This window comes from Equus przewalskii, chromosome 8, assembly GCF_037783145.1.
Source record: "Equus przewalskii isolate Varuska chromosome 8, EquPr2, whole genome shotgun sequence".
Taxonomy (NCBI): domain Eukaryota; kingdom Metazoa; phylum Chordata; class Mammalia; order Perissodactyla; family Equidae; genus Equus; species Equus przewalskii.
Genome location: NC_091838.1, coordinates 30,141,666 through 30,156,878, shown reverse-complemented (window position 1 = coordinate 30,156,878; position 15,213 = coordinate 30,141,666). Strand labels below are relative to the sequence as shown.

Here is a 15,213-nt window from a genome sequence, read left to right as displayed (position 1 = left end):
GAACAAAGGAATAAAGAGAGAAACAGAGCCCTGACATCATCATTTGAGCACTGAATCCATATCTATCATCTGAGATGCTCAGTGTCCCTCAGCTGCACTACAGATGAAGCCCCCACTCCTTATGAGCCAGCATCTGGGTGCTCCCCTTCGGATGAGAAAGCAATAAGGTCAGTCCTTTCCTTACCCAGTACAAACCCTCACTTACAGGAGGGACCAGTCATGGATGATAAGGCAGTCTCTTTGTCAGGAATGAATAATTTTTAGGTTTGGAGAAGAAAACAAAGCCCAGCTTCTCACTATGCCAGAAGACCAAAGACATGTGTTTCATCATGCTAGGATACTCGGACTCTCTTCCCAGGGCATAGTAGCGTCCAAACTTTATTTTGCAACTACTGTCGGGAAAGAGGTGACAGTAGAAATGAGTTGTATCCTCACTACCCCCTAGATCTCATGTGTCTGTGATGTGTCAGACGGCAATGTGAAGCAGCCCACAAGGAATCTCAGAGTTGTGAGCTTTTAGAATTGAGAGAAATCTTGGAGTAACAGAATCCAATGTTTTTGCAGTGAGGCGAATTAAGAATAATAATTCTTATGTTAACTAACTCTATTGAGTATTGACAATAGTTGTATGAGCCCAACAACCTTATGTGGTAGATATTCTTTTCATCACTATTTTACAGAGAGACTGTAGTGCAGAAAAGATAACGTCCTGCACAAGACCACACAAATCCTAGCTGGAGCTGGGATTTAAAGCCAGGCAGTCTACCTCCCAGTCCACACTAGTTTTTATCCTCCTAATCTCACCCATTGCAACTCACCATCCTCCCATGAACACTGACCCTGAGAAGTCCCATCATTTTGAATGTAATAATCACACTTTTTCCACCTCTGCCACTTACTATGTGGCACTGAAAAATTTAATCGACATCTCCATTTCATTCAACTAACTCATAGGCTTCTGGAGAGCACTAACTCAGGACATATAGAACTTGAGACACATTGACATAGAAATATCAAGTCTTTTGGTAATTTCAAGGACACGGAAAAGTTACAGCTTAGATAAAGTAGAGAGATATCAGAGACTTCAAGGGTGGTTCCCTGGTCCTTCTTTCCCACAATAGCTGTGGACTCTCTTCCCCTAAATTACAGCTGAGGCTTCTGACGAAGCTGTCGGTCACCTCAAACAACAAAGAGAGCATTTCAGTTATGAAACATATCCATTTTATACCCTCCAAACCATAAACCTATAGATTACAGGTTCGTTACATGTAATAATCTAGCCAGGAATATCAAACTAAGGGCATCCTGTGGATAAGGTCTCTTCCATGTAGCAAAAATCATTGTCTATCAGAGGTCCAATGAGGAAAGATATTAGATTGTAACCTGTTTTCTTTCCTCTTCCCACCTGATTGAGGGGGATCCTCCACAAGGGGAGTTAATTGGTTGCAGAACAGCTATTTTAACTCTCCTCCCCAGACGCATTAAAAAAATATTAAGTGACTACACTGCACCCTTTAGTTTGGTCTATGTTTTACACACAACTTTATAGCATAGCTCATAATTATCAATGTCTCACCTTCTGGTATAATTTCAAGACTATGTTGTTCTTAAATTGTTTGGCTTTCAACATATTGGCTTCATTAATTCAAACTCAAATAATTCACTTAGTCATAGTTGCCATTTTAGCTATCTACAAATATTGGAATACTGTTATTTTAACTTTTCTAGTAGCTTCAAGTATAACATAAAGACATAGATAAAGCAACTTTAAAAATACATCTAGATAAATGGATATAGACCCTTTAGGATAAGTTGCATTCCACTAACTTGTTCCCTATTGTAATACATTGTAAGTATTTCCTTCCTTAATTTTGCTCGTTTTTCTTAAACTGTAAGCATCAAACGTTTGTGTTTTGTTTACCTATATACCTATATATCCAGAATGTAGCATAGTTACCAGCATAAATATGAGTGAACATGCTCTCCAGTACCATTTATTGAAAAAGTCAATTATAATTTTTTTTATTTGTTACTGTTATCGCTTGCTTCCATAAACCTGGAGACCATCCACAGGATCGTGTAAGTGCTGCAACTTAACCAGAGAGAGGAGAAGATATCGTAATGCCTAACACTTGCTGTATATTGTGTTCTCTTTAGTCAAATATATTAACAATTTCCTTAGAAAATAAATTTCTAATCACATTCAACATATTCAGATATTTTTATAACCAAATATGTAGCATCCAGCTCAAGGAAAGGGTCTTGTTTCAAATGAATAACTATTTGCTTCCTTGGACTTTCTCCAATTTATTTTTGTCCCTATTTTACTAAACAAGCCAAAGAATCCACCAAACATGGATGCTTATAACACACTTGAGCTCCAATTACTAAGGAAATTGAATTATCGAATATAAACAGTAATAGAAATCTGCTGTTTTAAATGAGAATAGGACCCGCTAGTGGGTTGTTCCCAGTTGCAAGAGGACTCCACTTTTTTCTTTCATTCTCTAAGTTTTTACTTCTACTGGAAAAAAAAAAAACTTCCTTTTGTCAAGATCCTGGTTTTTTACTTGCTTTTTGTGTGTACAGATACCATGAAGTTTAGAAACAGTCATTCACGGAGTGATGTGGTTATAGTGTATTGGGAGCAGAGCAGAAGGCTGCTTGTGTTTCTGGGAGAGTTTGGTTTCTTTATGTTCTTATTGGTGGGACAGTTTGATTTTGAATTTTGCATAGTTTTCGTAGTTAAAAAGTGTTTTTTCATGGAGAGAGCAGTGTGTAATATTAATTCTGGGATTTTGACAGCACTACTGTGGCAACAGGTGAATTTTCCTAAGTGGTTGATGGGTTTGGGAATTTAAGATCATGGTTTAGAACCTACATGTTTTGCTCCTTTCTATTAATTATCCACAACAATGTCTTGGATGGAAACTCAAAGCAACTGTTTATAGTTTGAGAAACAGTTAACACCATTCTTGTTGAAGTGCAGCATCATTGAAGCCATTAAAGAAAGGTGATTCACCACAGTAATTGACTGGTGTGATTTTTAGCAGGTACAATTTTTATTTTGTTGCAAGGCTCACAATCATAAATACAATGCATAATTATCACTTTCTCAAAGAACAAGATATAAATAATATATGTCATAGTAAAGAATATATGAATATACTTTTGTTTCAGGGAAGAAAACTGATATAGACCAAGCAGGTGTATGCCCTTTGAGGATGGGATTTTCATATTTATGCTGAATCCAGCTCTTGCTTAGAAAATAAATCTCATTGAATGGACATACAACCTTGTCACAGTTTTCTTTTTACAAAACTCTAATTTAAAGCCAGTAAATGTATTCCTTTTATTCCAGTTATCTTATGTCCCAATACTAGACGAAACATTTATAAATGGTCTGACAACGGTTATAATTTAAGAACTTTTATTTCTCAGCTATACATTATGGAATGGAATAATTTTCTTAAGATTTATGTGAATACTCCTTGATTTTTTTCAAAACTATCTTTTTAAACTATGCTTCCTTTTTAGTTTTCAGCTTGGAGTTTTGAGTTAAACTCTTTGCATAAGGGATGCTCCTAGGCTCATAAGAGTAGTCTGAGACACTAACAGTACTTCCACTCTCCTCTTAGCTAGAATTATGGTTTTTCATCTTCATTGCTTCCTCCTGCATGGCTGTTTTATTTCTGCATTTTTTTCTGACCTCTCACTAGATCCTATCTTCCAGAAGTTGTTACCAGAGCAGGAAAATGGAGTTAATGTAGAGAGTTGATCTCAAGGTTAGATGCATGCAGTTCTGGTCCCAAAGAGACAGAATGGACAATGCTCTCCTTACTGTGACGGGAGAACAGGAATATCAAGAGATGGGACATATCTGGTGGCCTAGTGGTTAAGTTTGGTGCGCTCTGCTTTGGTGGCCCAGGTTAAATTCCAGGGTGCAGACATACACCACTCATCAGTGGCCATGCTGTGGCAGTGGCTCACATACAAAAAGGAAAAAAAAGAGGAAGATTGGCAATAGATTTTAGCTCAGGGCAACTATTCGTCAGCAAAAAAAAAAAAAAGATAGAGAGATGGGACATATCTGAGAGGCAGTGGCGCTTGCACAAATGCATTGTCTGGAACAATGAAGGAATGGCAATATGACCACTGCTTCACAGCAGTACACTCACACCTTCACACACACACGTGCATGAAGGCACACACACTGACTCACACAACTATCACACACACATGTACACATTCACATGCACACTTACAAACACAGATACATGTGCACATATACACTGCTGATAAAGAAACACATTTGTGTGTTATTTTTCCTACCACACATGATTCACTTTGCTACTCTTTAAAATGTGCCCTGAAATTACATATCTATCCTCTTTTCTCTTTGAATTTGGGGAAACTGGTGTTAATAATAATGGAGAAATTTGGAACATCCCTCACGGTCACTTAGAGCTAGTTCTCTCTCTCCTTGGGCTGCCAATTTACATATGAAGAGATGCAAGGTAATCAGGCTAAAGATCAGACTCCAATAATGGCAATGGATCCTATGAGAATATGTGGGGTGCTAATTTAAGGAGAATACATTACTATAATTTCATCCCATGATTGTATCTCTGTTATATTTTTGCACTGCGTAAGAATCCTCCAAGAAAATCTCTGAGGTTTTACGGTTCCATAAAGAGGTTTTTATAGTTCCCATTTCAGTAGGGTTTGTTCCTAGAACTGTTCCCTATATAGATATCCCTCTTATGACAGTCAAGATTTTTAACCATGGGGTGAATGTCAACAAATATTTAAGCCATTCCTATACACATTTATCTATAAGAATACAGGGACACCTTAAAAAATCAATGAAATTTAAGAAATGCTCAAAGGAGAACTTCATTTTCATTAGGAAAACCCTTGCCTTGCTGACTTAAGTCATCTGTGTTAGATGTCAAGAAAATATGGAATTTAGCTAAACGTCATCACAGTAAAATTCTGAAGCCACATATAAAATCTTTAATGCAAGGTCTGTTTCCTAAAGGAGAGAATATATACACAAGAGAGAGCACACAGTGAACAGAACTTACAGACGTAGTCATGTCTATAGTTATTTAGATCTTTACAACTGATTTTCCTACTAAATTCCAGAAAGTGCTACCCTAATAACATATAGGCTTAAAGAAGAGATGGGTGTTATTTCTAAACTATCCCTTTCTTCTGCCCAGGCAAATGAAAGAAAAAGCCATTACCTCTGAAAACTAAGTTTCAGGAGAAAGAAGAGGGAATTTATATATCATCTAGAAGTTTTAAGAAAATTACCCTAAATGTGCTGCTCATGGCATTATCCCCAGCAGGTATGCTTTTCATAAACACAGTGCAAGATATGTCCAAGCAACACAAATGACATAATGTCCTCCTTCAGCCCACAATTAGGAACAATTGTACTTCCTGCTGAATGCTACTAAATAATATCTCAAGATCTACATGAGCAAAATGCCCTCCCTCCATGAATAGAAAGAATCTAGTAATAGCTATATATTCATAAAGAGATGCGGTATAGAAACTAGATTCTGCCAAGGCTACAACCTGGAAGCAAGTTAAATATTTCGTGATTCATTAACACATGAGTTATGAGCACTGTTAAAGAACTAAACGGTGCTCAGGGAGTCTGAAAGATATGGTGCCATGACTGATTCCCAGAGAAGTTTATGTTGCAGCGAAATGTTTCAGCATCAACTCTAAATAACTCAAATATTTAGTACATCCTTAGTGTGCCCTTGGGAAACTGCCTGGCTGGAAGGCAAGCTGATTCCCAATGTGTACATATACCATTATTTACAGATGAAACTATATATACTTTAGGTGGTATCTAAACTACCTTATGTTTCTTAACATCAAGACACACTTTATCATGAGATTATTTATCTGAATAGCATGGTAAAAAAACAAAATATAGTTTTCAAGAAACTAAACTATGTTGGAAACCACCTTTTGCAAGTTTAAGTAACCTCATAAATATCAAGATAATTTCTACTATAAACATCACACATCCCAGGCGTGGGTCCATGTCATACTTAAGCTGGAATCCTCACCACATAGCCACATGAAAAGTGTGTCCAAATACTATAAAGTGAGCTGGGCATGGGCCCTGGAAATGGTACTTGTTCTTACTGAGGTTGTTGCTGTCGATGTCAAGCATCTGAATTGGATGCCCACTAAGCTCTGAAACCTATGTTTTGTTTTTTCTTTTCCTGTTTTCTAAACAGAGTTTTTCAAAGCACATTGCATACGAAGGCCACAGCAGATGGCTCCTGAACTAAACCTGGGTAACCAGAAGAAAAAGGCTTGTTTCTTTGACCATCAAAGGAACTGGGAGTCAACTTTGCTTCCCTGCCCTAGAGAGGGGTTGTATTTGCTTGCTCAGGTCTTTTGTATTCCATCCCTACAACCTTGATGCTTCCACTGACCTGGGTCACTAATGCAACCTGTATCTTATGACGTCAAACCATGAGATTTCTAAAAGTTTGTTAAAAATTTTCCCTTTCCATCTCAGACTGCAGTAGTAATCTGAGTTAAACCTAGATCATTGAACTCTTCTCTTCCTAGAGAACTATGAGACATCTCCATGACTAGTCATACTGGTTTATTTATCCCATCAACATCCTTCATGTAAGCAGGATCCTGAAGTGTATTTCTGACTCTACTAGTGCTCTGTCGCTCCATCCTCATCTTAATGGGAAAGCAGAAGTCCCTGAAACACCGCTTGAAGTTTTCATCAAGAAAGGCATAAAGAATGGGGTTCAGGCTGCTGTTGGTGTAACCTAAGGCGATGCAGAAGTAATAGCTGGAGAGGGCAGCCGTGCTGTGGGAGGTACTCCCCAGAGCCTCCACAAGAATAAAAATGTGAATGGGAGTCCAACAGATGATGAAGACTGCCACCACCACAAGGACAAGCCTGGTGATCCGACGGAGGTTGCGATCTTTCTCTCGGGAGCCAGAAAGGAGTCGGACGCTCTTTAAGCGCAGGATCATCAGGGTGTAGCAGATAATGATGATGAGGACAGGAATCACGAAGGCAAAGACGAAGACGCAGATCTTCATGAAGAGGTCCCACCAGGAGTAATCATCATCCGGGAACTGCAAGGAGCACTCGATGACATCCACGTCTGGAAAAGGTGAACAAAACAAAACCAGAAGAAGAAAATCTACTCATATTACTGTGGCTGCAAAGAGTTTTAAATGTAAATTTTAACACCTTTGCTTGCGAAGGTCCAATTACAGTATAAGATGATATTACCTAAAGCAGATCACCAAATCAGGAATGAATGCCATATTTATTAACCATCTTATTTTTGTGCATAAAACAATGAAGGGAGAGAGTCACCATTTATTGGTAACATACACGAGGCTATAGAATGAGTAAGATTAGCTAGCAACATGAATTATCTAGTTGTGGAAACTCATTTGAAATTGATGAAGATGAAGTTGATGGAGCTTTCAGAAGAGCTAAATTGTTAATTTACAGCATGGGCACTTATTTGCATTTCCATTTATTAACAGTTCTCCCAGACCTAATAAAAGATTGTATCTATTTGTAATAAATGACTAAGTATTTTAGATCTAGTCATTCAATTTGACAAAAGCCAACTTGTCTGAAAAACATTAACTGGCTTACAAGAAATCATTATGTAGGTCAATAAAAATTTATATAAAATTTGTCGAAATATGACCTAGGTATTGTGATCGAATGGAGCCAATGGTGAACATTATGATTAAGGGCATTGCTGAAACATGAGTAAAACTTTTGGAGAAGAGGGAGAAGGAAGAGGAGGAGAAGAAAGAAAATAGAAGGAGGAGGAGGAAGAAGAGAATCATCATCATCATCAAGGAAATCTAAAAAAATCAGGCACATTTTAAATTTTTTGCCAACATTGATTACGTAATTCAGATAAAACAAATATTTTTATATGATTACATAGAAAACTGCTTATTTGCTCTGCTTCTCTTTGCTGGATAGTAACTCTTTGTAGTGACCATAATATTAGAAAGAGCAGAGGCAAGAAAGAGGAAAGACCCAGGATAAATACCTTTTATAATACATTCACTGGGGGCCTGCTTACCCCTCCATGGATCCCCTTTTCCCCAAGCATCAACTTTTTCTCCTTGCCTCTGATCAGTCATTGAGCACAGAGTAGGCAAAACTCTCTTTGTCCTGATCCTTCCTTACACAAAAAGTAATCATGAACAATACTATGAATGTAATTTTTATAATAAAAATATTTTCTTCAGATATTGGAAAAATCTGCTTCAAAAATAGCATAGGAATATTTTTTAAAATAATGAAACTGCTCTCATATGGGGCAACAAAAGACCTCGAATTGCTAAAGCAATCCTGAGAAAAAAGAACAAAGCTGGAGGCATCACAATCCCTGACTTCAAAACATACTACAAAGCTACAGTAATCAAAACAGCATGGAACTGGTACAAAAACAGATGCACAGATCAATGGAACAGAAATGAAAGCCCAGAAATAAAACCACACATCTATGGACAGCTTACCTTCGACAAAGGAGCTGAGTGCATACAATGGAGAAAAGAAAGTCTTTTCAACAATTGGTGCTGGGAAAACTGGACAGCCACATGTAAAAGAATGAAAATTGAACATTCTTTTTCACAATTCACAAAAATAAAGTCAAAATGGATCAAAGACCTAAAGGTAAGACCTGAAACCATGAGGCTTCTAGAAGAAAATGTAGGCAGTACACTCTTTGACATCAGTATTAGAAGGATCTTTTCAGACACCATGTCTTCTCGGACAAGGGAAACAATAGAAAGAATAAACAAATGGAACTTCATCAGACTAAAGAGCTTCTTCAAGGAAAGGGCAAATAGGATTGAAACAAAAGAACAACTCACCAACTGGGAAAAAATATTTGCAAATCATATATCTGACAAAGGGTTAACCTCCATACTATATAAAGAACTCACACAGCTCAACAACAAAAAATCAAACAACCTGATCAAAAAATAGGCAGGAAACATGAACAGACATTTCTCCAAAGAAGATATAAGGATGGCCAATAGACACATGAAAAGATGCTCATCATCACTGATCATCAGGGAAATGCAAATCAAAACTACACTAAGATATCACCTTACACCTGTTAGAATGGCAAAAATAACCAAAACAAAAAGTAACAAATGTTGGAGAGGTTGTAGAGAAAAAGGAACCCTCATAAACTGCTGGTGGGAATGCAAACTGGTGCAGCCACTACGGAAAACAGTATGGAAATTTCTCAAAAAACTAGAAATAGAAATACCATATGACCCAGCTGTCCCACTACTGGGTATCTATGCAAAGAACTTGAAATCAGCAATTCCAAAAGTCCCACGCACCCGTATGTTCATTGCAGCATTGTTTACAATAGCCAAGACGTGGAAGCAACCTAAGTGCCCATCAACTGATGATTGGATAAAGAAGATATGGTATATTCACAATGGAATACTACTCAGCCTTAAAAAGGGATAAAATCATCCCATTCACAACAACGTGGATGGACCTTGAGGGTATTATGTTAAGTGAAATAAGCCAGATAGAGAAAGACAATCTCTGTATGACTCCACTCATATGTAGAGGTTAAACATGTAGACAAAGACAACTGATTAGTGGTTACCAGGGGAAAGGGGGTTGGAGGTCGGCACAAAGTGGGAGGTGGTGCACCTACAACACAACTGACAAACAATAATGTATAACTGAAATTTCACAGGTTGGTAAACTATCATAATCTCAATAAAAAGTTAAAAAATGAAACTTCTCTATTAATAATGTTTTCTAAAACATTTTAAATGTGGTCTTAATCAAACACCCTTTAGTAAAACAAAATGTTATCTTCTTAGAATTTCAATTAGACATACTTTAAAATATAAAACTATAATCATTTTGGTCAATTAATAAATGTGACTATCTTAGAGACATACCTTTTATCAATTAAATACCAGATCAAACCTCTGAGTAGTGAATGAAAGCTCCCAAAGTAACTTGTTTTTTGATTCTCTAAAAAAATCATTGTCCAAAGTACTATTACTATGAAGACTATTAGAAATGAATGAGCATCTCTTTTAATTTTTGCTTTAGTGTTTATGGAAATGATAACAGTTAAAATCAGTTTTTAAAATCATCACTATTATCATCAAAAAACATTTTTTTGATATTGATAAAACAACTTTTGATGGCTGGTAGATTGCAAAAGTTTGATTTTAAAAAATATCCTATTCTAGGTTTGATTTGTCTGTTGACTCTAGCTTCCTTGAACGTAGGGAAAGGTTTTTTTTTTCTGTTTAACAATTGTGTATTCTGATATTGTCTCTTTCTTGTGGTTGACCTCAGGTTAAATGCCACTTCAGAAACATTTATATAGAGACTGTTATATATGAATAGTCTTCTCCCCTGCAACTTATATTCTCTTTATATATCATATTCACCCTATTTATTTCCTAGACAGAAACTCTTCTGTAACAATGTGTTACCTTTCCTAACATTTTTCTCTCCATCTAGAGTATAAACTACACTGGGCTAGGTACCCAGCCTGCCTTATTCAATATTTAATCCTTGCCACGTAGAGTGGCAGGAACATACGGTGCTTAAGAAGAATTAAGAAGAATAAGATGTTAAATAAATGAACACAAGACTACCACATGGAAGTCCTTGACAATATAGACTGATTACAGTGGTTATTATGGAAGATTAACATGCTAAGATAAGCAAGGCAACACAAGGGCTGATGTTTAATTTGGATACATCTTTTAACTCTGAGAATAAGCTTCCTCTTGAACAAATTGTCTTGCATGTAGTAGGAGCTCAACAAATATTTGATGAGTGGGTAAAATAATCACCTACAGATACTTTTACAAGACTTTGGAAAGCATCCAACTATAGCATTGGAAATGTCCTCCAGTAATGTCAATGAAGTTGAATTTATACCATCAAAGAGAAAGGGAGAGTACTGAAGCAATTATCGAAGAAATTCAAGTCTGAGCAGACCATTTTTATTAAGTGTTCTCTTTCAGGAAAATGAGTCCATCTTTAGCTTTAAGGACACAGAGAGGTTGAAAGCAAAAGAATAGAAAAAGAGGGTCCATACAAATGGTAAACAAAAGAAAATGAGGGTAGCTAAATTTCTAACAGACAAAATAGACTTTAAGTTAAAAATTGTCACAAGAGGCAAAGAATGTCATTATATAATTATAGAAGGGTCAATTCATCAAGAGGAGATAGTTGTAAACATATATACACCCAACATTGGAGCACCTAAACATATACAGCAAATATTAACAGAATTGAAGTAAGACATAGACAGTAATACAATAATAGTAAGGAATTCAATAGCCCACTTTCAACAATAGATATATTATCCAGTTAGTAAATCTATAAAGCAATAGCAGACTTGAACAATACTATAAGTAAAATGGACCTAACAAGCATATACAAAACATTCCATCCAAGAGCAGGAGTATGCACATTCTTCTCAAGCACACACAGGTCATTCTCCAAGATAGATCAAATGAAGGCCACAAAACAAGCCTTAACAAATTTAAGAAGACTGAAATCACATCAAGTATCTTTTCTAACCACATGAAAATAGAAATCAATAACAGTAGGAAAATTAGAAAATTTACAAATATGTAGAAATTAAACAACACACTCCTGAACAACCAATGGGTCAAAGAAGTAATCAAAAGGGAAATCAAAAAATCTCTTCAGGTAAACGAAAATAGAAACACATATACCAAAGCTGATGGAATGCATGAAAAGCAGTTCTAAGAGGTATGTTTATAGCAATAAATACCTACATTAAGAAAAAAGAAAGACTTCAAATAAACAACCTAACTTTAAACCTCAAGGAACTAGAAAAAGAAGAACAAACTAAGCTCAAAGTTAGCAGATGGAAGAAAATAATAAAGATTAGGACAAAAATAAATGAAATATAAACTAGAAAAAAAAACAATTAACAAAGACTTGGTTTTTTGAAAACATAAAAAATAGACTAACTCTTAGTTAGACTACCTAAGGAAAAAAATACTCAAATAAATAAAATTATAAATGAAAGAAGAGACATTACAACTGATAACAGAAATACAAAGGATCATAAGAGACTCCTATGAACAATTATATGTCAACAAATTAGATAACCTAGAAGAAATGGCTAAATTCCTAGACACATACAACCTACCAAGACTGAATCATAACAAAGTAGAAAATATGAACAGACCAATAATGAATAAGGAGACTGAGACTGAATCAATAACCTTCTAACAAAGAAAAGCCAAGTACCAGATGGATTCACTGCTGAGTTCTACCAAACATTAAAGAAGAATTAATATGAATCCACCTCAAACTTTCCCCAAAAATTGAAGAGGAGGGAACACTTCTGAACTCATTTTACAATGTAGGCCAACGTTACCCTGATACCAAAGCCAGATAAGGACACCACAAGAAAAGAAAATTAGAGGTCAATATTCCTGATGAACATAGATGAAAAAATCCTACAAAACACTAAAAAACTGAATTCAATAGCACATTGAAAGGACCATATACCATGATCAAGTGAGATTTATCCCGGGATGCAAGGATGACTCAACACACACAAATCAATAAATGTGATACACCATATAAATAGAATAAAATATAAAAATCATATGATCATCTCCATAGATGTACAAAAAGCACTTGAAAAACTCAGCATCCTTTCATGAAAATAATTCTCAACATCTTAGGTATAAAAGGAATGTACCTCAACATAATAAAGGCCATATATGACAAGTCCAAAGCTCATATCATAATCAGTGGGGAAAACAGAAATCTTTTCCTCTAAGATCTAGTACAAAGCAAGGATGCCCATTCTTGCTAATTTTATTCAAAACAGTACTGGAAATACTGGCAAGAGCAATCAGACAAGAAAAAGAAATAAAAGGCATCCAAATAAGAAAGGAAGAAGTAAAATTATCTCTGTTCACAGATGGCACGGTCCTATAAATAGAAAACTCTAGACTCCACCAAAATTCTGGGAGAACTAATAAATGAATACAGTAAAGTTGTGGGATACAAAATCAATACACAAAAATCTATTGCATTTCTATACACTAACAATGAGCTATCTGAAAAAAAAAATAAGAAAATAATCCTATTTACAATAGCATCAAAAAAAAAAATAAAATACTTAGGAAGAAATTTAACCAGAGAGGTGAAAGATCTGTACACTGGTAACTATAAAACATTAGTGAAAGAAATTGAAGACACAAATAAATGGAAATCCATCCTGTGTTCATGGATCAGAAGAATTAATATTGTTAAAATGTCCATATTACACAAAACAATCTACAGATTCAATGCAGTCCCTATAAAAAACCAATGGCATTTTTCTCAGCAATAGAAAAAAACAATCCTAAAACTTATATGGAACCACAAAAGACCTTAAACAGCCAAAGCAATTTTGAGCCAGAACAAAGCTAGAAGTATCACACTTTCTGATTTCAAATTATATTACAAAGCTATTGTAATAAAAACAGTGTAGTACTGGCATAAAAACAGACACATAGATTAATGAAATGGAATAGACAGCCCAGGAATAAACTCACAAATATATGGTCAAAAAATCTTCAATAAAAATTCCAAGACGACAGAATGGTAAAAGGAAAGTCTCTTCAATAAATGGTGCTGGGAAAACTAAACACTCACATGCCAAAGAATGAAATTGGACACTTATCTTACACGATACACAAAAATCAACTCAAAATGGATCAAAGACTTAAAAGTAAGATCTGAAACCTTAAAATTCCTGGAAGAAAACATAAGAAAAAAATCTCTTTGATGTTGACCTTGGCATGATTTTTTTGGATATGACACATAAAGCACAGGCAACAATAAAAACAAAAATAAACAAGTGAGATTACATCAAACTAATCCAAACTAAAAAAGTTTCTGCACAGCAAAGGACACAATCAACAAAACGAAAAGGCAACCTACAGAATGGGAGAAAATATTTGTCAATCATGTATCTCATACGAGGTTAATATCTAAAATATATAAGGAACTCAATATATGTACAACTCAACAGCAGAAAAGCAAACAACTTGATTAGAAAATAGGCGAAGGACCTGAATAGACATTTCTCCAAAGTTGTTGTTAGTGCCAGTGAGTCAATTCTGACTCCTACTGATCCTGTGTACAGGAGAGCGGAATACTGCTCAGTCTTTTCGTGCCATCTTCTCAACTTCCAGTGCTGTATCAGACAATGCTCTGCTGCTATTTATAGGATTTTCATGGCCAATTTTTTGGAAGTGGGTGGCCAGTTCCTTCTTTGTGGTCTGTCTTAGTTTGGAAGCTCTGCTGAAACCTGTCCGCCATGAGTGACCCTGCTGGTATTTGAAATACTAGTGTTATAGCTTTCAGCATCACAGCAACAAGCAGCTGTCACAGTATGACAACCAACAGATGGGTGGTGTGGTTCCCTGACCGGGAAATGAACCCAAGCTGCCACAACAAGAGTGCTGAATTTTAACCACTAGACCTCCAGGGCTGGTCATTTCTCCAAAAAAGACACACAAATGGCCAACAGGTATCTGAAAATGTGCTCAACATCACTAGTCATCAGGGAAATGCAAATCAAAACCACAATGAGATATCACCTCACACCTACTAGGGTGGCTATTATCAAAAAACCCTAAAGATAAATATTGGCAAGGATGTGGAGAAAAGGGAGCCCTGATACACTGCTGGTGGAAATGGAAATTGGTACAGCCACTATGGAAAACAGTATGAAGGCTCTCCAAAAAAGTAAAAATAAAACTACTATATGATCTAGCAATGCCACTTCCAGGTATTTATCCAAAAGAATTGAAATCAGGATCACAAAAGATACCTGCATTCTCACATTCACTGCAGCATATATTTTGCATATTGCATCACAATAGCCAAGATATGGAAGCCAGCTAAATGTCCATCAATGGATGAATGGATAAAGAAAATGTGGTATACATAATGGAATATCACTCAGCTTTTAAAAAGAAGGAAATCTTGCCATTTGCGATAACCTGGATGGACCTGGTGAACATTGTGCTGAGTGAAATAAGCCAGACAGAGAAAGACAAATACAGGACAATCTCACTTACATGTATAACTTAAAATAGTCAAAATCATAGGAGAGTAGAATGCTG

General features: G+C 35.9%; 1 protein-coding gene across 2 annotated transcripts in view; it reads right to left on the bottom strand.

Annotated features, from left to right (window-relative positions):
• Positions 1–3,040: 3,040 nt before the first annotated feature.
• Positions 3,041–15,213, bottom strand: part of OPRK1 (opioid receptor kappa 1) — a 32,590-nt gene continuing 20,417 nt past the window's right edge. For both annotated transcript variants that reach the window (XM_070631645.1, XM_008509252.2), the window contains one exon: positions 3,041–7,166. In XM_070631645.1, coding sequence (XP_070487746.1) covers positions 6,634–7,166 — 533 coding nt within the window. In that variant the 3' untranslated portion in view covers positions 3,041–6,633. The remainder of the gene's footprint in view (positions 7,167–15,213) is intronic.